Source organism: Achroia grisella, unplaced genomic scaffold (assembly GCF_030625045.1).
Source record: "Achroia grisella isolate CSIRO2021 unplaced genomic scaffold, CSIRO_AGI_Agris_v1 utg132, whole genome shotgun sequence".
NCBI lineage: Eukaryota > Metazoa > Arthropoda > Insecta > Lepidoptera > Pyralidae > Achroia > Achroia grisella.
Genome location: NW_026712620.1, coordinates 13158 through 39073, shown reverse-complemented (window position 1 = coordinate 39073; position 25916 = coordinate 13158). Strand labels below are relative to the sequence as shown.

Genomic DNA, 25916 nt, shown 5'->3' with positions numbered 1-25916 from the left:
CAATTTGGGAATATAACCACCATCAAGACATATACCTGGACTATGCCTGTGGTTGTCATTTATCTGAAATGGGATCATCAAACATATATGTGTACCTATGTAAAGGAATAATAACAATTCTTCAATTCAATTCATGTAGAACAAACACACAAAACTGAACAGTAAGTTTGACTAATTTACTGTGAATTAGCAACAAACTCAGCAATACCATTACACTGTTTATATGTATAACATGATATGTGTTCTCATGTTCAACCTGTATGTCAACATAGTTAATGTAACTGTTTCTAATCTGTTGATATCCTATCATACTCGTATCATAGGCATTAATAACATAACAATAGTTACTCTATATTTTAAACTAATTAGATATCCATTTTGTTTTATACTTAATGTATTCATAATAAGTACTTCTTTCTTAGGTATATTGTATACCTCAATATCGTGCTACTCGTACATACTAAATCTATTTAATATGTAGAAAGCAATTCATCCAAATTCAAAAGTTCAATAAAACAAGTGAGATACTGCGTTTAATGGTATGCGTGTTATTAACGTAAATTCACTTACCACAACTTCTAGTCAGAATTACCTTACGGTCGAATTTCTGGCGGGATTGGTACCGCTTCTGAACTTTTAAAATCACTAGTATCCTGACGACTTAGGCGTAATGCCGGTTGGTCAGGGAGAGAAACACCTCAATGCCTACAATATTCACAATTACCTATCTCTTATTTGTTTTTATAATAATATAATAAACTTTCGCTCCAAAACTGCCGCTGCTTCCGTTCAATCATCCGTCATCCACTTGTCAATGTCACATAGATTACTTTGGCTTTGGCCTCTGACGTTCCGTTTCAGTTTACATGATTATTGACTTTACCATTTTTAATTAATGGTGCCGCACTCGATAGTTAACAATTATATAAAAGTGCCAAATAGATTGTTAATATTGATATTAATAATAGTAATATTATCATGTATATTAGACACACACGACAGTCCTACAACAATGAAGATTAGTTAGTATTAATTATTTAATTATATGCCTCTATTAAATAGGGCATTTAGGTTATATCTCCATATAAGTAAGCAAAATTTTCTCTTTCGAATAATACAAGAAGAGTCACGATATCTTTAAAAACAATAAAGATAGTAAACGGGCATAATTCGAAATATGTAGATTAGTATAACAGAAATTGACAAGTTACGAGTAATATGTCAAGTCACACTCACATAAACCCTTATAGGTTACTTTTGGAAATATAATTTAGAGTACAACAATTTTTACTAAAACGACGGTAGTAGTATTCATGAGTATAATTTTAACTTTCTATATATTAACATTTATTCAACAGCCTATCAATTTCATAATTCAATACAAACAATTACAAAAAACAATCATTGTAATCCAACGCGGCACATCGAGGCAGCGTACCCAAGATACTGGCAGCGTTGCCTCTTTGAATGGCCATACTTAGCCTTTGGGCAAAATAGCTACCAGCTCTCGGGTCACAAGTAACCTCAATGAGCCGCGCTGAAATATATGTTAAAAACAATTTGGCTTCCGGGCTCCATGGGCCCAACGTCTCCACGGCAAATGGTAAAAACCAATACGAACCCTCCAGATTCGTATATTTTCGTCTTTTTAAAATTGCCGCCTGTGTTGCTGCCGTGCCAGGACGAGAGGACGATCCAGACACATGACTTGGTGCCAATGTATCCACACACGTGGCATCCCATACTAAACATTTTCCGAGTTTCCACGGGACCAGGGTCATACCGTCAGGCCGTTTCCCGTCTTCGCGGACAATGCCACTAGGCTCTAGTACTGCCGGTATTTGTGCCGTCGCCAATGCTCTATGTATAATAGTGTTGATCATGGCATGACGAGGTATTCGACCAGCACTTCTCATACAAGAGAGACCATGGTGTCCTAATTCATCAACAGTAGCACCACAGTTACAGCGATGAGGCTGATTTAGTTTAGCACCCAGCCGCAAACCTACCGCCAGTGTGAGGGTACAATTATCCAGAAGCATACCGGTATGACTCAAAATATTTTGCTGACTTTTAATGCACAGTGGTTCATCCCATTGTCTCTGCGAGAGACACGTATTCGGCGTATCAGTCGGTAGTAGTTAGTATAGATAGTCTCAATTCTGATTCTTTTATCAATATTACTATATTATATTATATTTATTTCACTGCTTTTTTTCCTACTGTATTTATCAATTTTTTTTATTCAAAAAATAATATAAATATATATATATATAAACACCTCTTTGGGCACTTTGTTGATCACGCCACAACCTAAACACTTGCCGATTCCACCTTTTGCACTGAATAACTTGACTCCTATCGCGTATATCTCAGGCGGTATGGCAACGTCGCATTCTATTTTGCGATGTGGCCATATATATTCGTCGATAGTACGATATACTCGACACATTTTTTACTAATAATTCGTGCATGACTGGCTCCGAACGGCTAAATTTTTGGTATACACAAAGACTTTTTGGCTCTGAATATATTTCAAAAATCAATTAATTATGTTGATCACTTTATATACTCGTCCTTACTGCGATACTTATTTTCATCCGAATATATATAGATACCGTAACGGTCTATCAATTATGAATTTATTAATTTACTAATGTAGATATTTTATATTCGCAATACTCCATACATAGTAACTCCACCGTTGCAGGGGGAGCACCGTACACCGCACCCCGCGCACACAAACAAATTAGATATTTTTTGAATACACAAAGACTTTTTTGGCTCCGTATATATATTTCAAAAATCAATTAATTGTGTTGATCACTTTATATACTGGTCCTTACTGCGATACTTATTTTAATCCGAATATATATAGATACCGTAACGGTCTATCAATTATGAATTTATTAATTTACTAATCTAGATATTTTATATTCGCAATGCTCCATACATGCAAGCTCCAGCAACGGTGGAGGCACGGGGGAGCACCGTACACCGCACCCCGCGCACACATACAAATTAGAATAAATTAAATTCATAAGATTATTTATATATTTCGACTGCCTCGGTGGTCACACCGCTTTACATCCGATGGTCGCGGGTTCGATTTCTCGCACGGTGCAAACATATGTACTCATCGGTCATCGATTAATTTCATCGGTCTGGGTGTTTTATATGTATATTATATATGTATTTACAAGATAAAAATATCTATTTATATCAGTTCAGTATCAGTCTGTGTTAATTGTCCAGCGCTATTTATTATATTTTTATAAACGGTTATCTTTTTCCATCGCACCGCTCGCTATCGACAGTGAATTCATAGAAATGTCACTCTAAAAACAAAAATAGTTTTGTATTTCAAATACTAAATGCAAAATAGGTATTTTCAAAATACTTTTTCAAAATAAAGTACCTTTTGAATTTTTGTCCAAACCTCAGATATTTTATTTATTTTACATAGGTATATCAATCATTACATAGTGTAGTATAAAACAAAGTCGATGTCGCATCTAACAGTACATAAATAAAGAAAGAAGACTTTTTGGCTCTGATACCGTAACGGTCTATCAATTATGAATTTATTATACCTAATCTAGATATTTTATATTCGCAATGCTACATACATTGTAATATCCGCCTCCATTCATTGTAACGGTGGAGGGACTAAATAGTTGAATAAAACTGAATAAGCAGTTGCTCCACTCTATAGGTATGCGTCGTCGTCGTATGCTGTTCATTTTTTCATTCGTTTTGGCGCCAAGAGAGGGTCACATAGTCGTGGTCAAGTTAAGAACTTATAATTTAATTTTGATGACAATAGATACAAGTAAAAAGTAGGTATTATATTAATGTACATAAGTACTGTACTTAAAAATATTTATTCTTTATTGTACATTTGAAAAACTTAACACTTAAGGACTTGTACATATACACGTACATACTGCCATTTTCTCTTAAAGACATCCAGAGAAGCACTATTTATCAAATACGCGGGGTGCACCGACCTTTGACCTTATAACAGCTGATTCGCGCGTAACGAATTACATTGCTACTTACATTACTATTTTATAGTGGATATTTCACTATAAAATATTATTATTTCTTTAGATTATGACATAATAGCATAGTTTACATGATTTTAAGGGAAACATACGATAAAAAAAATTCCCGTAAAATGTAAAAGATAAAAAATGGTTATTGTTGGTTATCCTTGAGAGATAGACATATACCATCACGGACTTTTTTGTTGACCTTATTTTGATACATCTCAAAGCACTAGACAATACGCATTTTCATTAAACAGTATTGTATTTTTTTTATTTATTTAACTTTAATGCACAAAAAAATTTGTACATGTGGCGGACTTAATATCTTGCCGCGTTATTTACCAGGCAACCATGAGTGGTGCAGCGAAAGATTATTGGCGGTGCACTAATATAAATAAGAAATGTCAAAAAAAGATATATAAATACAAAGCAAAATATACATTTCTATAAAAAAATAACAATATACATACATAAATATATAACCCATAAATGTATAAATAAATACATAATGACCCGATAATCAAATTATAAGTACAGTCTCGAATTGAAAGTAAGAAAAACAGAAAATATAGAGAGAACTATAGGGATATAACAGAAAGATGTGAAAAATGGAGAAGGACAGTAAAAAAGTTACAAATTTAAATAATGTTGCCGCAATTTCTGTTTAAATGAATTTATTACATTATTATATATATTAGGCATACGACTAGCCTTATGACTGTTACTTTTTTTTTTAATCTATACATCTATACATGTAAATAAAATTGGAGTGTCTGTTTGTAATATTGAAATAACCGTTTTTACTACTTGCATATGAATATAAATCCGGTACATACACCAAAATAACATATTTTACAAGTTTTGTCTGTCTGTCTGTCTGTCTGTTCCGGCTAATCTCTGAAATAGCTGGACCGATTTTGACGGGACTTTTTTTGGCAAGTAGCTGATGTAATAAGGAGTAACTTACGCTACTGTTATTTTAGAAAAATAAAATAAAATTTCACGCGGACGAAGTCGCTGGGGCCAGCTAGTCTATAGATATACCGAGATTTAATATTTAAGTTGCTATTATGTTGTTGACAAAATTTTACTGTAATGTTACTATTACGTTATCCTACACAATTTGTATTATTTTGGATGAATAAATAAATAAATAAATAATAATCTATACATCTATACATACAAATAAAATTGGAGTGTCTGTTTGTAATATTGAAATAACCGTTTTTTACTACATGCATATGAATATATATAAGGTACATATACCAAAATAACAATTTTTATAATTTTAGTCTGTCTGTCTGTCGGTCTGTTTGTTCCGGCTAATCTCTGAAATGGCTGGACCGATTTTGACGGTACTTCTTTTTGGCAGGTAGCTGATTTATAAGGAGTAACTTAGGATACTTTTATTTTAGAAAAATAAAGTTTAATTCCACGCGGACGAAGTCGCGGGAACAGCTTGTTTTTAATAAAAACATCTTTTTTGTGGTACTTGAGAATGTTGAAGCCTGTTGTTTGTAATATTGAAATAACCGTTTTTTACTACTTGCATATGAATATAAATACGGTACATAATACACCAAAATAACATATTTTACAATTTTTGTCCGTCTGTCTGTTTGTTCCGGCTAATCTCTGAAATGGCTGGACCGATTTTGACGGGACTTTTTTTGGCAGGTAGCTGATGTAATAAGGCTACTACCTAGTAACTTAGGCTACTTTTATTTTAGAAAAATAAAGTTAAAAACCACGTGGACGAAGTCGCGGGAACAGCTACTGTATAATATATTAGAGATACCTACGTGTTTTTTATTGATGACTAGCTGTACACGGGATTTCGTCCGTGTGGAATTTAACTTTATTTTTCTAAAATATAAGAAGTTAAATTCCACGCGGTACAGCTAGTTGTCGGTAGTCTAGCGATTTAGCTAGCACACTGCTTTGATTCCTGCTTGGTGGTCGAGGGTTCGATTCCTCGCACGCTGCAAACATTTGTATTCATGAGTATGATTGTTTGTAACGGTCTGGGTGTTGTCTATGTATAGATAATATATATTAATTTACGAAAAAAATCTTTGTATTTGTATCAGTTGTCTGGTACCCATAACACAATGTTCAGCTAGCTTAACTTGGGTCTAGATGAAGCTGTGTGAATTGTGCTGAGATTACTATTATTACTATAATAAATCTTTTCAAATCAGCCGATGTTTATTTTTGCCATAATACGTGCTGTTACCATGTGATAATATTACGTACTTACTGTTTGATAATGTGATAATATTACGTACTTATTACTGTTTTAAATGTGATGCGTTCATTATTTATATTTCCTTTGAATTAAAGAAAAGTGTATATATATATATATATACGCGCACTTTTTTGCACATTTATGTTGATCCAGCCACGACCCGTAGATACATTTGCTGGTTCCACTGTCTCTCTCTTTCTACCACTATAACGGTATCGTGGCGGAACGGCAACATGTTGCCGTTACGCGGTCCCGCGTGTTCCCGAGATAAAGTATTCGTCGATAGTACCTGTACTCGATATATATGTTTTCAACAATTTCCTGCATTAGTGACTCCGTATCAGCAAAATTTTTTAAATGCACAAAAACTTTTTGGCTCTGAATATATTTAAAAAATCATTTACTTGTGTGTTGATGAATTTATATACTAGTACATGAAGTACCTAAAATACTTGTTTTGATTCGAATAGGTAGCGATATTATGAATTTATTATACGTAATCTAAAGATTTTGACGAAATAAGAGTAATTAGTTATCTGTTAACCTTGACTTCATACTGGCACCAGTATTATCAGATGATGAACATACTCTTCGAAAACTTACAGCAGAAATATCGTGTTTGGGCTCATTAGATTGGTCTCGATGAATAGAGTTTAATAAAACTTAAAATAAATGGTAAATTAGAAATAACGTATAAAAACACTCTACGCAAAATTCAACCACTTTAAAACTTAATAATAATAATTAGGAAAAGATCAAAGCTATAAGTGCACTGAAAGTAATTGATGGCTTCCACACAATATTTTCAGTACTAAACAACTCTGTTTGTTCAGTAAAAGTGTAAATACACTGGTAACCTTTAATCATATTTTATATGCAAACATTACATATACAAACCCTAAAGTTTTATTTCAGAATAGCCAGTAGTTTTCAAGAAATAAGTCTTTGAAATTGTACGTGTAACTTATATATATACTAGTTTTTTCACCATAACAAACAACACCAATATGGCCTAGTTAGTAGTGTACCTGTGTACCAATTTACCACACAGATACTCTGAGTTCCAATCCTACACTTTTTTTTATTATTTATTTTTTTGTTTTTTTTTTTAATTTAATATTTTAATAATTAATTTAATTTATACGATTATTAATTTATAATAAAAACGTAGTTAAGTATTAAATTAATTTTACTAGTTAGGAGTGTACCTGTGTACCAACTTACCACACAGACACCCCGGGTTCGATTCCCACCATTGACTATTGTTATTTACTTCTTTTTGTTTTTTTTTTAATTTAATATTTTAATAATTAAATTAATTTATACGAGAAAAAAACGTAGTTAAGTATTAAATTAATTTTACTAGTTAGGAGTGTACCTGTGTACCAACTTACTACACAGACATCCCGGGTTCGATTCCCACCATTGACTATTGTTAATTACTTCTTTTTGTTTATTTTTAATTTAATATTTTAATAATTAAATTAATTTATACGAGAAAAACGTAGTTAAGTATTAAATTAATTTTACTAGTTAGGAGTGTACCTGTGTACCAACTTACCACACAGACACCCCGGGTTCGATTCCCACCATTGACTTTTTTTTGTTTTTTTTTTTTTAAGTAATATTTAAAAATAACTATTTTAATAATTAAATGAATTTAATCGATAAAAATAAGTTGTTAAATATTAAATAAATTTTAAGTGACATTAACTATTATAGCATGCACAAACAATATTTTGTAATAATAAAGAAAATACATTTGAAATGTTGTTGTGTTAATTATTTATAAGATCTTACTATAATTGTTAGCTGCTTTACAATTTAGAAAGTATAATAGTTAATGTAAATTAAAATTTATTTAATACTTGACAACTTTTTGTTCGATTAAATTCATTTAATTATTAAAATAGTTAATTTAAAATATAAAATAAAGTCAAAACAAAAAAAATAATAAAAAAAATTCTATGGCGGGAATCGAACCTTGAGCGTCCGTTTGGTAAGTTGATTTGAAATTCAAAGGCTTATTTCTTCGAAATTACTGGCCATTTTGAAATAATACTTAGGGTTCGCATACCCTTATCGGATACTACGCGGAGTTTCGTCAAAATAAAATATCTAGGTTAGGTATAATAAATTCATAATTAATAGACCGTTACGGTATCTGTATATATTCGGATCAAAATAAGTACTATGAAATAAGAACGAGTATATAAATTGATTAACACAAGTAATTGATTTTTGAAATATATTCAGAGCCAAAAAGTCTTCTTTCTTTATTTATGTACTTGTTAGATGCGACAGCGACTTTGTTTTATACTATACTATACTATACTATGTAATGATTGATATACCTAAAATAAATAAAATATCTGAGGTTTGGACAAAAACTCAAAAAGTAATTTGTTTTGTAAAGGTATTTTGAAAATACTTATTTTGCTTTTAGTGTTATAGTACTTTAACTGTCATATTTTAAGTAACAATGTTTAATTATAATTAATACCACTGCACCAACACTCCGATCGTGCAAAAACTTTAGCTGTTTCATTATTTTTTAGTTCAATTAGTAGTCTACCTAAATCCTAATGGGGAGGAGAGTTATGACCCCCCATGACTCCCAAGACCTCCATGACGCTACCCCCTGGATCCGCCGTTACGTCTTCTCTTCATTCGCTCAGTAACGTTGTTACAAAAGAAAAGATTCCCGTCCAAAAAATAACAAGTATTGAGGTTTGATCTGGAGTCACGTTACTCCAGACTGATTTCTATAAATATTTAGATTAGATAGACTATTATTCTTGAAATACTAGCTAGACATTATTAAGTTACTGTAGCCATAATGTAGTAGCCCAAACGTGCCAATGAGGAAGCCCTTGGCAAATGCTGCACCCTGATTGGCCCGTTTGAATTGGATCAAGAACTGCTCGTATGCCAAAAAGGTGGATTTGTATAAAATCGTGTATAAATCGCTTAATTATTATTATTACTCGTCGTGACAGTTGTGGCTCAAAACGGAGCAACATTTACATATGGTCATCTGGCATTAGATCAACAAAAGGCCTCCGGATCAACAAGTGAAAAAGGATCAACAAAAAACTACCTATACGGCACGTCTGAGCCACAAAGTGCCCAAGGGGATATTTATATATATATATATATATATAATATAATATAAATAAATATAAATATTTAGTATATTTCAATCTTAAAGTTAAAGTATTGTTTAGAAAACAATACTTTGTGAAATATTATTACCATTGCTGCAATAATTGTTTTTTTAACACTATTTTGTCTATACTATAATAAACATTAGCGCTAGTCATACTGGACTGAGCAGTTTCTCTAAAATACATACAAGTGGTAAATATTAGCGCTAATACAATTTTTCTAATGTTGATACTTAAAATTCATATATTTTAATGCTAGTAACAATGCATTACGATTGAGCATCATAATGCCCTACTAGATAGTACTAGATTTTATGTAGATTGTATGTGTATATATACGCGACAGCAAATATGCCTAGTTAAATAAGATGATTAATTTTAGTACTATTAGTATTTGTAAATACAAACGACAAATGTTCCAAATATTAACTTAAGATTCATAGATAGTTCTAGTAATATAAATTGTATGTACTATCCAATATATATTATAATTTTAGTTAGATATTTAATTGATACATTTTATTGCAGATTATATAATTATATTATATATAATATAATATAATATAGTGAATAACGTATAATTAAGGAAATGAAATCTCCATAAGATGGCTGTCTCTTACATGCAATATAGTCATATTATGGAGTTTTTTTAAGTATATAGGTGTAGATTATGTAAGAGAAACGTTTTTAAATGTTTTTTTTTTATTATAAACTAACTTCTGCCCACGTCTTCGTTCCCGTTACATGGAAAACATTGATTGCTCAGATAAATAGTAGTTTCACTCTCTCCTAAAAACTACGTCTATGTTTAATTTTATAGTCGAGTCGTCTATGCGGAATAAAATCAATAAACTGGTAATGTAAGATACATATACCTACAAATAATGATTTTACATAAAATGATTTTCTTTCTTCTTTATTTTATTTTATTCTTTCGTCGTTGAACGCAGTATCAAATTAACCCACGAATTATTATTCATAAAAATTGGATGAATAGTTTCGTATGTATACAAATATTTATTTATACATTATACATACATCATAAATATAGTAGGTATCAAATGTATCTGTATGATATAATTATGTTTCACCTCATCTGTTGTATATCAAAATTTGTGTTTCGATTAATTATTTTACGGTTACCTTTCCCAAGCCTTTCTCTTATTTTAATGTAGGTAATATTTAGTGCTAGTAAAGAGTTACTCGTAAAGGCTGTACCAAGTCAAAAGTCATTAAGAATATTCATAAAACAGTAAAATATGATCAAAAAACCAAAGTGAAAGAAAGAAAATAAATTTTGAACATTTTATACTAAACTGAGTGATCGCCTAATACAGATTTACATTTTCAGTTTGCTACTTTGCTTCTTTGAGAACGTTTGTTCAGCTATCTAAAGTATCAATAGCTTACTGTTTTTTTATGAATTCAGGCCATTAGACTTATTCTTCACACATAAATTCTTATGGTATACCCCACCTGTGCGGGATGATAGGATGAGTATGGATTCAGATCAATTAGCCGATCATGGCGAATTCACGACGAATTTAACATGATTCAGAAGAACTAGGTGAACGACATATTGTTACCAATGTCCTTATTACTTACTGCATCCCACCAATTACACCTATTATTCATCAGCCTATTCTTATGTATGGTGGGGTACCTGTGGAGGATGATAGGATGAGGATGGATTCAGATAAATTAGCCGATAATGGCGAATTTACGAGGAATTTATTACTATCCAGAAAAATTAGAAGAACGACGTATTATTACTCCATCCCACCAATGACTTTAGATTGATATATACTTTACGACTAACCCTATATACGAATGTACCGATGGTATATAGTATTTCATTAGGTATAGTACATTAAAGATTTGGGATCCGGCCTATTTAAAACGTTTATTCAAGGTCCCATTTGGAACTTTTAGTCGGACTGATTTGTTGGCACGTCAAAATGTTACTTTAAACATAAAGGACACTATCTCTACACAATATATCGGCCCAACCTATCGAGTTAACTGGTATCGTGGATCGACTGTTTTAGACATCATGCGTCTTAGTATGGTTCGGGTGACAGTTGACATTTTACAACTTTTCTGAACTGCACAAAAACTGTATTTTGATTTGTTACACTTAAATTCGTTTCTACATTCCATGGTTATATGTAATAGTATTCTAAATGTTAAGAAGTTTACAATTTACTTTAACGAATATTACTTTTTCTACTATTAGGAAAATATTCTTAAATAATTACACAAATTTAATTATAACTTAATTTCACATTAATAATAATAACTCTTTATTGCGCACAGACAAACAAAGAACAATAAAAAAGTTATATACTAAAGGCGGTCTTACCGCTAACAGTAATTTCTTACAAACAACCTTGTATTGACAGATACTATTTACATAGAGAAGGTAGAGGGCGCAAAGTAGACAATATATTTTTAATACACATATAGATAAATAAACTTACACACTAATACATATTATATACATACATATATTACATATGGGATGAGAACAAAAGGCAAATTTAGTTATAATTCAGTTACAGAGAGAGATAATGAGACACATTCACATTTATAACAATGGAAGGAATGGAAAATTGTACAATAAGAGTTTATTGTATAATTTACCTGCAACCAATTCTTCTGATGAATATAGTTTATCGTTATTTTTATTATTAGTACACTTATCAACCGCACCATGTTATAATGTCTGGAGTTGAAATAGGTTCGAATCCTAGGTCTGGCTGATCGTAGCCATAAAAACTGATAACAATGTATGTAAAAGTGTAGATCTGATTACTCATATGATAATATGTCATAGTTTGAGAATCAGTATTGAATATTAATATAAAGTAGTCGATATTTATAAGATAAAAAATTAAATTGTCATTATCTTTTAGTTTTTAATTTATCTTAATTGATATTGGCATATTTATGTTAAAGGATATTGTTTACTAATATACCTATAAAAACCTGAAAACAGAAAGCATATGATACATAATTTGTTTACAAAATATAGGATTTTGTTTCCTAAAATGTCATAAATGCTTAAAAGGTGAATGAACACCGCTTTAACATTTTCCATTGTTGTACCAACATATCTATTTAAAGTAAATTTATAATATCAGGTTGTTTTTACGAAGAGAAATGTTTTAATTTAGATATTTCTTATATAACGTAACTGTTTAAACACCTTTTTGTATCATTAAGTTTAATATTACTCTATTCTCTTGTAAACGTTGTGTTTGTTTCTCTAATAAAGACGAAATAAAATCTGTGTCTGTAACAAAGTTGTTTTTTTTTATTACTTGGAAATAGAACGTTCTTACGGTTACTGGATTCCAATTCTGGTCATCCGACGACCTTTATGGGCCTCGAGCAATAACTCCTTACCCGAACATACTGCCCCCGCTATGGTGGACTGAAATATAAGTACCTACTCAGGGAATGATAGGTGTTTGGAATGACATATAGGGCAGGATTTGTAGTGTGTATTTGTATTTTGTTGCGGTTTGTTTGTGGACATTGAAGAAACGTTACAGTGTACATTTTGCGACTGATTAATGTGTGTGTTTTTTAATATTATTGTGCATCGATTTGTTCGATACTATAAACGTTTCTAACATGTCCGCCCTATGACTAAGGAAATCAAACAAATTTTTAGGTTTTAACTGACATTGAAAATCAAAAGTTTAAACGGTGAGAAAATATGGAAAAATTGTGAGGAAAATTTACATTTTAAAAACCGAAAAATAATGATTTGGATTTAACATGTCAGTTAAATAATGATACTTGATTGATGTGTTGGGTTCGTTCAGAAATATACTTTGAAAGTACCTATTAGAAAAGTATCAATAAATCCTTACTTCCTTACTAATATTATAAATGCGAAAGTAACTCTGTCTGTCTGTCTGTCTCGCTTTCACGCCAAAACTACTGAACCGATTTAAATGAAATTTGGTACGCAGATAGTCTAGACGCCGAGGAAGGACATAGGCTACTTTTTAATGCGAAAAAAGGGTTGTAAGGGGTTGAAAATGGAAATCTTTATGCGGTTGAATACATCGCACACTTATATTCTATATTAATAATTTCGTCAAGGGGTACAGTAGACTCGAACGAAACCTTATGTGAATAACAAAACATAATAAAATATTTCGAATAGACAACATATATCCGAAAAATTCGGATTATGGAGTATTTTGTTAAATTATAATGATACTTACAAACAAACTGCAGTCACCATCTTTCTATTTCACTAGCTAACCAATCAACACATCGCGTGTGTTTGCGCCAATAAGGTATCCATCACAAAGAAAAAACCACAGATAACATAATATAAACGAAAGATCTTGCCGGAAACATGACGTTGACGTTTAGCGAAAATATTTTTTTTGACACTTTTATGATAAAATATAGTATATCGTGTGTATGTCTTTTTTCTTTAAACCTGAAATTGGCCGATTGCGAGACAAATTTGGCATTTTTTTTATTAATTTGTTTTACGGCTCTGGATACAAGTCCTTTTTTAGCCCAATTTAAGTTTTACAATATAAATTATAAAAATTAAAGTCAATGTCCAATGTCAAATAATAATAAATGTCAATGTTGTATCTCTGTTCTGACGAACTTATTAAAAAAAAAACATTATTACAATCACAATTTATTATTTGCATTTTTTTTAAATAATGTTGTGGTGTGGCACTATCCGAAATTAAATTATTTACCCATTTTTGTAGGTTATACAGAAATAATGTGTTTGTGTTTATTTAAAAAGCATTAACACAAAATTAATAAAGTATAATAAATAAAAATAAAAATAAAAAAACCTTCTATTTCCTAAAATGACAAGAATATTACATGCACTTATTAATTATTTATAAACATATCATGTTATTGATCTTTTTACATATTCTATTTGTTATTTATTATATTATATTATTATTTTTATTATATTATTTTATCTACATTCAATATATTATTATTAGCATGCAATAACAATAAACATTTAATTTCTTTTATATTATATTTTTTTATTTAGGTATCCATTTAAGGATATAGGCCTCTTCCAACCTTTTCCACTTTTCTCTGTCTTTAGCCAGTCTCGTCCAAGTGGGCCCCGCTACGTCAATGATGTCATCGCTCCAGCGCTTTTTAGGTCTTCCGCGTGGTCTTGTTGTGTTTCGTGGGTACCAATATAACATTTTTTCGCTCCATCTCCCATCCGTTGTCCTTGCCAAGTGGCCTGCCCACCTCCATTTCAATCTACAGGTCAGCTCCGCAGCATCAATGATATTTGTAATTTTTCGTATATCTTTATTTCTTTTTCTATCTATAAGTTTCAGTCCTATCATGCTTCTCTCTGCAGCTCGTTGAAACACTTGAATCTTATTTATGATATCCTTTGTTAGTGCCCAACTTTGACATCCATACAACAATGTCGGGAGAATTACTGTGTCCATTGCTTTCTTTTTTAGCCTAATAGGTAACGTTGATTTAAAAATTTCTTTCAAAGACCAGTATTTACACCAAGCTTTTTTTATTCTGCATTGTACTTTTGTGTTGAGCGGTGTTGCAAAAGACATGTTAATTCCTAAGTATGTATATTCATCGACATAATCAATACTTTGTGTCTCAATAATTATAGGAATTTTTTCGCTATTTGTCATTGCAAACGTCTTTGAAAAGTTCATTTTCAAACCACATTTCTGGCTTTCTTTATCTAGCGTCGTGAGCATGGGTTCGACATCTTTATGCTTTTCAGAAATTAATACAATATCATCGGCAAAACGCAAATGATTCAAGTACTCTCCGTTAATTTTAACTCCCAAATTATCCCAATTCAGTTCTTTAAATATATATTCTAGTAATGCAATGAAAAGTTTACGAGAAATATGATCTCCCTGACGTACTCCTCTTTTTATGTCGAATGGTTTTCCTTCACGTTCTAGTTTTACTACAGCTGTACAGTTTTTATATATTGTTTTCAGTATTTCTATATACTTTTTATGGGACACAGTCACCTAGATACATCAAAATAATAATTGCATTTAATAATGTCTAGTAAGACAAATTCAATATTGTCTACTAAGCACTGCTGTGTCTAAACTGTGTCACCCCACCTTACATTTTCCTATTGTTATTTAGTATATAAGATCATTATTTCTGTGTACACATTGTCAGTTTATTATCATCTGTAATATACATCGTCTCGACCAACAACATCGTATCATTTACCCGCAACAGTGGTGACCCCGACGTGATCTGGCCGACGTGGTCGAGACGATACCTGGGAAAACGACGAGATCAAACAAGAGATCTCTGTCTGACGGCATCCTGCGCACCACCAACGATTGCACATTTCCACCGGCTTCCCAGAAGCGGGTCTCACCGGCTCGGAAATTCAAGAGGCATAAAAGTCGTTGGCAATACTGCACAACAAGGATCCTGCCGTGCTACTGACCCCCAGTAAACACAACTGCCTGCTGGATATAATCTCTGGACGAAAAATTGAAACTGGAAAAATAAAGCAAAAATGCTGTCTACAAAAGTACAGCCAACAGTCACCGCCGACGTCATTGCACACCTGTCGTCACTGATTGCGACACTGCGATCAGAAATTGCTGATATACGCTAAAAGCACTCGCCACACACAAACAGACGCAGCAACTGCCGATCTAGGTCAAATTCGCACCTACGGTCATTGCATAGTCAGAAAAATGACTATTATTTATATTATATCATCGCAAATATAAAGAAAAGGCATACAAATGGCATACAAAAACAAAACCGTCGGAAAACTAGATTCGACGCAGAACAAGACGGAACGCTGTGCTGTTCATCCGTCTAACCGCCTAGCTATAACCGACTTTAACAGTGGCTATAGAATTTTGGTGGACACCGGAGCAAAAATCTCGGTGAATAAAAAACAAGCACAGACCAAAAAGAGCGCTAGCGAAATCAAATTATTCGCCGCAAACAATTAATATGAGTAAATGCGAGTTCTTCACAAATGAGTTAGATTTTCTTGGTTATCATATAACGAGCCAAGGGATGAAACCAACGCAAGAAAAATGGCAAGCAATCGACGAGTACCCTAAACCCACGACAGTCGAAGATTTACGTCGTTATTTGGGTATAATGAATTTTTATTGTTACTAAAGTGGATAACGTCTTAAATTTTACAGTTAACTTTTATAATTTTTTTTTGTGTGTAATATATATATATTTTTTCTCTCAAGGGGGGAATATCTATGGGACACAGTCACCTAGATACATCAAAATAATAAGTGCATTTAATAATGTCTAGTAAGACAAATTCAATATTGTCTACTAAGCACTGCTGTGTCTAAACTGTGTCACCCCACCTTACATTTTCCTATTGTTATTTAGTATATAAGATCATTATTTCTGTGTACACATTGTCAGTTTATTATCATCTGTAATATACATCGTCTCGACCAACAACATCGTATCATTTACCTGCAACACTTTTCATCTATTTCTTGTTCTTGCAATGCTTACCAAAGCGGTTCATGTAAAATTGAATCGAAAGCTTTTGCATAATCCACGAATACAACATATAAATCTTTTCCATATTCCGCGTATTTTTCTATTAGTTGAGTCAATATAAAAATATGATCTGTTGTGGAATAACCAGCTCTAAATCCAGCTTGTTCCCTTGGTTGGTTTCTTTCCAATGACTTTGTTATTCTGTTTAGCAACAAAGTTGTGAAAATTTTGTAAATTACTTGTTGTAAGTTAATCGGTCTATAATTTTTCTATATTAGCTGAATCTCCTTTTTTATAAAGTAAAGTTATGATGGATGTGTACCAATCCTTTGGAATTTCATTTGATAGTAAAATTTCATTAAATAGTTCAGTTAAGTATGGCGTGAGAGGGTCAATTAATGCTTTAATTAATTCATTTGTTATTCCATCGTTTCCAGGGCTTTTCAATGGCTTTAACCGTTTAATTACCCATCTTATTTCTGTTTCCAAAAACGGTAGAATAGTTTTTTGGTTTTGACTGCTCATTGTAATCAACTTTGTTTGTTGTTGTTTAGCATCTTGATATAGTGTACTATAAAAATCTGAAGCTATTTTCACCAATTCTTCTCTATTTGTTTTAATATTATTTTGTTGTTTAAGTCCTGTAACCCATATTTTTTGTTTGTTTAATCTTCTATATGCTCTTTTTATTGAAGCGCTTTTATTTAATTCTTCTTTAATTACTTGATATCTATTTTTCTTTATGCGTAGTTTTAATTGTTTTTTTATTAGTTTATACAATGCTGTTAATTTTTGTTTTTCTGTTCTGTTTTTGTTTCTTTTGTTCTTTAATGTATTTCTTTCCGTTATTAGTTTATTAATATATGAATTTAGTATTATTATTTTGTTCTTATTTCTCTGAGTAGATAGTATATGACTTGAACATTTTATTTTATTTATTAGATTATGATAAGATTCTTGTATGTTTTCAAATCTATAAGATTTCATATCTAATGTAAATATATTTTTTAGATATTCTTGTTCCTTACTATTATATTCACGTGTTTTACTTCTAATATGCTTTCGGGACATTTTATTTTTAGTTACTATAAGTTTAGCTCTTACAAATCTATGGTCAGTAGGAAACGTCGTATCTATAACTTGTATATCTTGTATTAGTTTCTTATTTTTAACCATTATGAAATCTATTTCATTTCGTGTCTTACAATCAGGAGATATCCAAGTCCATCGCATTTTTATATTCTTTTTGAAGTAACTGTTCATAATGGACATGCCGTTCTCGATGCAAAAATCTACAAGTGTCTGCCCCCTTCCGTTTCTTTTACCAAAGTTCCAAATGCCCATGACATTTTGCTCATCCTTCTTTCTAGCTCCTATTTTTGCGTTAAAATCCCCCATTACTATTACATCTTTGCCAGTATACTCTAAAGCTTCTCGTAAGTTTTGGTAAAAATATTCCATCTCCTCATCCTTGGACCGCTCAGTAGGAGCATAGCATTGTATAATATTAATTTTCTTATTAGTGAGCATGTTTGCGCCTGTATACCTATTTTCCTTTCCTTACGTCCTCTCCACATCTATCTCTTTCCTTGGCAAGGAATCTGAAAAGGACAGAGATGTTTCGCTCGAGCCCGATCGGCGAGACTCGGGCTGTCGCGCACGTAGTCATTCGGAGATCGTTGAACGGTGGCTATCATAGTTTTTTCATCCGCATTAAAAATAGTATTTTGGACAATATATAAACTGATTTAGTATATTTTTGCATATAGACAATATTTGTATGTTTATATTTGTATGATATCTAAACGTATTATCCTGTCAGAAATATGTAAAATATCCAAAATATTAGCTTTTAGATCGTTTTTAATAATAAAACCTACGCTATTTTTGCCACTTTTTTCTCCACTATACGTAAATATATATTTTTCGTTTTCAATTATGTTCTTTCCATCTTTTTTAACTTCTGCTAGACCAATTATGTCCCATTTAAATTTATCCAAAATGTGATCAAATTCTAATTGTCTTACTTCAGTGACTAAAGATCTTACATTATATGTACATATATTAAAACATATATCTTTTCTATTTATATTTCTATTTTTAATTATATTCTGTTCTGTATTTTTATGTTTAAGATCATAATCAGTTACATTATCATTACTACTATTATTTTCAAAATTGTTACTTTTCTTAAGGTTGGAAGGTTTTGGTCTACTATTCCCACGGGGACCAGCCGTATTGGGAAAGCGTATAGTATTTTTGTTTTTATAAGTGTATTTTTGTGTTTCGGTTGGAGGAGGCGCTGCTTGTTGCTGTTTCTATATCCCTGTCAGAGTCCTGTGAATCTGTAGCTTGTTGTCTTTTTCTGCTTTGACACGATATATATTGAGTGATATTTCTATTTACATTTGTTGCTTTATGTTTTTTAGCCATTCTATGTATCATTACTTCTGTACTTTTATTATAGCTAGTAGCATAAGCTGATGGATCTAATGTTCGCTTTTTGCTTTGATTTTGAGTCGATACCCTGTCATGAGTGTTGTCTTTATTAGGTAGGATAATCAATTTATTATATTTAATAATAGCTTTATTTCCTTTTTCTAATTCACATCTCAAATCTTCCTGTAATCTTTTTCTCTCATTTAAAATTTTTTCGGAAAATCTTCCTTTACGTATATAGTTGTACTGACCAGTTTAGATTTATTTTTTAATATTTGAATCTTTTTTCCCAATGTGGTTAAGGTAATGTTAATTGGTCTAATTTTATTTTCTCCTTTTTTACCAATGCGTCTTACATATTGAACTTCATCTCTCGTACAAATTATGTTCATATCATCATTTATAACATTTAGTATAGTATCCTCTAGTTCCGTATATGATCTTTCTTTTTCTTCAATACCAAAGAAAACAAGATTTCGAAGCCTTATATCTCTCTCTAATTGATCTATTCGTGTTTCTTGGTTTTCATTTTTTTCTTTTCAGATCGTCTAACTCAGTCTTGTACTCGATTAATTTTTCGTTCAAATTATCGATTTTTAATGATAATTTGGTATCGGTTTTGTTCAACTGTTCTCCAACATTTTTAATTGCTTTTAGTATGTCGTCCATTGTTAATCTGGTTTTTATAGTGTGTTATTGTTGTTAGGGTTATAGTTATATAAATAGTAAGTTTCCACTGAAGATGAAAGAGGACACCCCCCGGAAGACAAGCAATACTATGCAATGTTGAGTCAATTCACGGCGCTGAGAGATGATATACAATTCAATAATCACAATATAAATGGCTACACATAGATAATTCGTTATATATAACAATACATATTCACCTATATATTTCCTTCTATCCTTTAATTGCTAGAATATGATGTTAGTATATATATATGTCTTCGCTAACACATCGGAATTTCAAATGAAACCCAAATTTACTTTTAATATTGAATTTTAATACTTATTTTTAACAATTTTGAGGAGACCAAATGATTTTTGTAGACGAAGAAAAAGTGAGAGAATACAAAATAACGCAGGTACATCGAAAACAAATCCAATACGCCTGTGAACATTTAAATAGCAACTTTTTGCAGTTAAAATAGATTGCGTTCAAGAGTGTTGAAGGAGTGCCGGAACATCTTCCCGCCACCTTGAAAGGCTTCTTTCAATATTTAAAATCCTCTTCATTTGGTAGAGGACAAAATCGAACTAGAGGGCGTCGTAGACATCCTCCTGCAGTTTTGACATCAGCTACACGCGAAATGCCGTCTGGTCCAGGGAATAAACGTAATACTCGTCCCAGTTTCCAACACAAAGGAGGTAAGTAATCTTCTTGAATAACGACTAAGTCTCCAATTTTCAATTTTGCAGTATTAGTTTTCCATTTTGTTCTTTGCTGCAGCTCCGATATATATTCTTTCTGCCATCTGTTCCAAAAATGCTGACGTAATTTCTCAATTCTTTGGTATCTTTGCAAATTGTTTTCTTTGTAGTCTTGTAGATTGGGGGAAGGCAGTGCACGCAACGGTCTTCCAATGAGAAAGTGCCCTGGAGTGAGACAAAGGAAATCATCGGGAGAGGACGATAGAGGATATAGGGGACGGCTGTTCAAAATCGCCTCTACTTGAGAAAATAAAGTTAAAATCTCTTCGAAAGTTAGGTGACTATTTCCGATCACGCGTCTTATGTAATATTTAGAATTCTTTACGCCGGCTTCCCAGAGCCCGCCAAAGTGAGGAGAATAAGGTGGTGTGAATTTAAATTGAATTTGCTCTTGATTGGCAAAATGACGTAAAGAATCTTCATTGTCCTTAAAAAAAATATTTATTTCTTTAGCGGCAGCAACAACTACAGGATTCGACTTCACTTCAGGTAAGTTTACAACTATTTTATTATTTTTTAATTTGGGCCATTTTGTTTTATTTTCAGATAAAAATTGCGGACCAGACCACCACAGCTTCATAGACACCAGCCTGCCTGCATCAACGCCTCTGGATATCAAATCAGCCGGATTTGAATCAGTCGGAACATAACGCCACGATGATGCTACAGTTTTTTCCTGAATTTCGTTTATGCGATTAGCAACAAAAGTTTTTAACTTGGTAACATCACTATTAATCAAGAAATTACTATACTGGAGTCACACAAGTGGATTACATTATTTGGTTTGTATCGTAGGGATTCTATAACCGTTCCACTAAGCCTAGCCGCTAAAAGAGCAGCACAAAGCTCTAAGCGTGGCATAGTTATTGGTTTTATTGGTGATACTTTAGATTTGGAACATAATAATTTAACAGATACCCTATTATTAGCGTCTATGGATCGCATGTAAATACATGCACCGTATGCTGCCTGAGAAGCATCACTAAATGAGTGTAGTTCTATTTCGATTGGATTATTGCATAGAACTAATCTTGGTACTTGAAATTCTTTGAGATACTGTATATTGTCACAATATTTTTGCCAGCTCTCTCTGATAGTTTGTGGTACAGGTTGATCCCATTGAATCTTTTCTTTCCATAAATTTTGCATAATAATTTTTGGTTGTATGATACAAGGGCTTAAAAGTCCAAGAGGATCAAATATTTGGAATGAAATTGATAAAATATTTCTTTTAGTCACCATGTTACATTTAGGTATATTTTTTAGTGGAAAATTTAGACTATCACTAGAAGGATTCCAGCCAAGCCCGAGGGTGCTAGTTGATTCACTAATTGTCAAATTATCTTGTGAATTAGATGAATTATTTTCAAATATAATTTTAGAATTGCTTTTAAATTTTCTTAAATTAAAACAACCATTACTTAATGCCTTTGTTACTGAATGTTTTATGTAGCGTAATTGCTCTTCATCGTCACAACCTGTGATGAGATCGTCGATATAAAAGTCCTTTTTTATAATGGTTTTGATAAGTTCATCATTCTGCTCCTCACCGATTTGCCAAATACATCGAGTGCTTAAATAACTGGCACATGCAGTCCCGTAAGTGACAGTATTAAGACTCAATGTTTGTATGGGTTCAGACTCATCTCCTCTCCATAATATTAGTTGCAGCGCCCGATCATTTTCGTTTACTTCAACTTGGCGATACATCTTCTCTATGTCGCCACATAAAAGATATTTATATTGTCTGCTTCTAATTAATATGGAGAGGAGATAATCCTGCATATTTGGACCCACCATCAAAATATCGTTGAGAGCATATCCGGATGATGTGGAAGCAGAACCGTCAAAAACAACACGGAGCTTTGTGGACTCGCTACTTTCCTTCATGACTGCATGGTGACATAAATAGTATGAATTAAGTGATTTTACAAAATTTAAATTTGATAAATGACCTAACTCTGTATACTCATTGATAAATTTTGCGTAATCGATTTTTAGAGATGGATTTCGTCTAAATCTTCTTTCTAAATTTAGTAGTCTCCTTTTAGCAAGATTATAGGAATCTCCAAGACAATCGGGAGTGTCATGTAAAGGTAACCTGACGCAAAATCTACCTGTATTTAGACGAGTCGTGTTTGATACGAAATGTTTTTCGCATAGTTTTTCGTTTTTACTGAGAATTTGCCTTTTAGGAAGCTCTTCGATTTCCCAGAATTTAGGAATGATATCATCTATATCATTGTGTGATGATTTAGTTAAAGCATGATTGCAATATATTTTGTTATATTTTTTATTTTTAGAAGGAATGGGACCAGATATTATCCAGCCAAATTTTGAATTTATCAATTTAGGACCCCTTTCACGGATACACCGAGTTTCATTACCTATTATTTCCCAAAAGACATCAGCTCCTAGCAGAACATCGATACAGGCAGGTTTGTGAAATACAGGATCGGCCAGAGGCAAGTTTTCAGGTAAGTTAATATTTTGTATATTTATAGGAGCTTTAGGAATCTCACTTGTTATTTTGTCTAAGACTAAGCACGATAAATTTAGTTGATAAGAACTGTTTAATGATTTTAGTTGCGTTGTACATGTTTCTATAATATTATTTGTACAGTTGTTACCTATGCCAATAACTCTTATACTATCTATATGATTTGAATTTAGAGATAATTTTTCCTTTAGAGATTTACTAATAAATGAAGACTGACTTCCGCAATCCAAAAGCACACGAATTTTCTCTGATTGGTTTGTAGATGGATTACAAACTTCCACTAATGCTGTAGAGAGTATAACTTGATTTGGTGTTTGATTATGAAAGTTAACTACTGTATCATTATCTCTCACAGCGGCGTTACTTTTAATCTCTTTTAGAGGATTATGAAGTAAACTATTATGCCTTTGCTTACATATTCTGCAAGGTCCCATACGACAATCACTTAATGGATGGCCTTGTCTTAAACAATTTGGACATAACTTATATGTGGACACTTCCGTTAATCTATCTTGTATGCTCTTAGATTTGAATACGGAACAATCATATATTTTATGATTTTCATTACATATGATACATAGGTATTTATTACTATTTTGATTAATACTAGTAAAAGACTTTGTATATGAAGTACGATTATGATGTGAGCTTGGAGAATTTATTTTATTTGTATTATTAATAGGTATAGAATGACGAGAATTTGTGGGTATATTTTTATGAAAGTTATTATCATTTTTATTATGAGTCAAAGACTCCAAGACATTGGCACGATCATTTAGAAATTTATAAAATTCCTTTAAAGTGGGAACATCGTCGAGAGTATTTCTATGTTCCTCCCATTTAATTAATGTTATATTGTCCAATTTAGTAGACAACATATAGATCAATAATATATCCCAGTGATCTGTCGGTTGGTCTAAGCAGGCCAACGCACGCAAGTTTTTAGTTACATGATCCACTAAGAATCTCAGCGATCTGTCAGATTCGCGACCGAGTGGTTGTATACTAAATAATGATTTAAGATGATGATTAATTAATGATCTTTTGTTATTATACCTATCGCAAATAATTTTCCATGCCTCAGAATAATTAGCAGATGACACTTCGAGATTAGAAATAATTCTAGCTGCATCTCCCTCTAAATATGATGTAAGATAATGAAACTTATGAATGGGTGAGATACGGCTATTGTTATGAATTAAGCTTTCATAGGAATCACGAAATTCTAGCCACCGCAAATAAGAACCGTCGTACTTAGAAATTTGGATTTGAGGGAGCTTAAAGCTTGTTTCTTGATAATCGTGAAAGCACTGAGACTGATCTTTAGCATTATCAGTATGAGCCTCAACTAAAGTTTTAGCAGTTGCGATGCCAATTATAATATCACGTTCAATATTGTCACGTTCTTCAATTTCGAAATCAATATTATCTGTGTCAAAACAAACAGCTGATACATCATCTGATTTAATCAATAAATTACCTCTTAATACTTAAATACTTTCTTGCTAATCTAAATAATTAGATTGTCATCAACTCATCACATGCTATAGATCGTTTGTTATATACAAATTCCTTGAATTTTGTTTTATTTATAGGAAAATAACTATCTAGATTTAACTATTTTTTTACTCCTTGTGTTCCTAAAGTAATATTAGAAGTAAATATTGGAAATATTTAACAATAATTGCGACATACAAAATACACTCCGAACTACCTACATAATAGTACTAACAATTCGTTTATTTTGTCTTTACTGTAGTCCCTGACAATTTCTAGTATATTTTCTTAATTAATAATTAATACATAAATATAAAATAGTACACAACTACAAAATTGCTTTATAAATTATTAAATTGTCAGGTAATCTTTATATTTTAACTCCCTAATCAGCCTTACTAAATTGTATATTTTCAATACTCATCTGTTTTATCCTTACTATGTTTCCAGTAAAAATGGTCACTCGCAGTAAGGACTTGGATGTGAAATTGAAGAAGGCTTTACAGGAGTTAAAAGACAAGAAGGAACTATGTGACAAATTAATTCAGGAACGGGATGAGGGAGAGGTAGAAATATCAAATATAGTACATAAAAATACTATATTGAAGAAAAACTTGGCTGAATTAGACTGTAAATTTCAAAATTTACAAAAAGAACGGGATCAACTGCAGTTTCTTGTCGACTCCTTTGACCAGTGCCGGAATGCTCATGACTGTGCACTCAACCGCATCCATGAATTAGAATATGAATTGTCCGAAGCATATAATAAAATTAACACATTGACCACAAAAATGGGAGACCAAGAAGCTGAAAAGACTATGACATTATATGCCGAGTTGATCGAACAAAGTGTATGTGATGAGCCTGACCCTGTCCACTCTATCTCCGACACACAGAAGCCTTTTGTACAACAGAAGCGAGTAAAGTACCCTCTAACTAATTACAATAGTAAGAACTACAGAAAAATAAGTAGACAAATTAAAAGATTAAGAAAATCTTTCAAAATTAATCAAATTGCCTTATCAAAATTAGTAAAAGAAAAAGAATTTAATTTT

The 25916-nt window shown here is 31.9% G+C and overlaps 2 protein-coding genes across 2 annotated transcripts; both read right to left on the bottom strand.

The window, feature by feature from the left end:
* Positions 1–1067: 1067 nt before the first annotated feature.
* Positions 1068–18524, bottom strand: LOC131855180 (uncharacterized). Its single transcript, XM_059206425.1, has 4 exons — positions 18044–18524; positions 17463–17635; positions 1622–2102; positions 1068–1135 (listed from the first exon to the last, which is right to left on the bottom strand). Exons 1-4 carry the CDS (start codon positions 18522–18524, stop codon positions 1068–1070), a joined length of 1203 nt encoding a protein of 400 aa, XP_059062408.1.
* Positions 18525–21599: 3075 nt separating this feature from the next.
* On the bottom strand, positions 21600–22754 carry LOC131855179 (uncharacterized). Its single transcript, XM_059206423.1, has 2 exons — positions 22286–22754; positions 21600–22207 (listed from the first exon to the last, which is right to left on the bottom strand). Exons 1-2 carry the CDS (start codon positions 22752–22754, stop codon positions 21600–21602), a joined length of 1077 nt encoding a protein of 358 aa, XP_059062406.1.
* Between the last annotated feature and the right edge of the window lie 3162 nt (positions 22755–25916).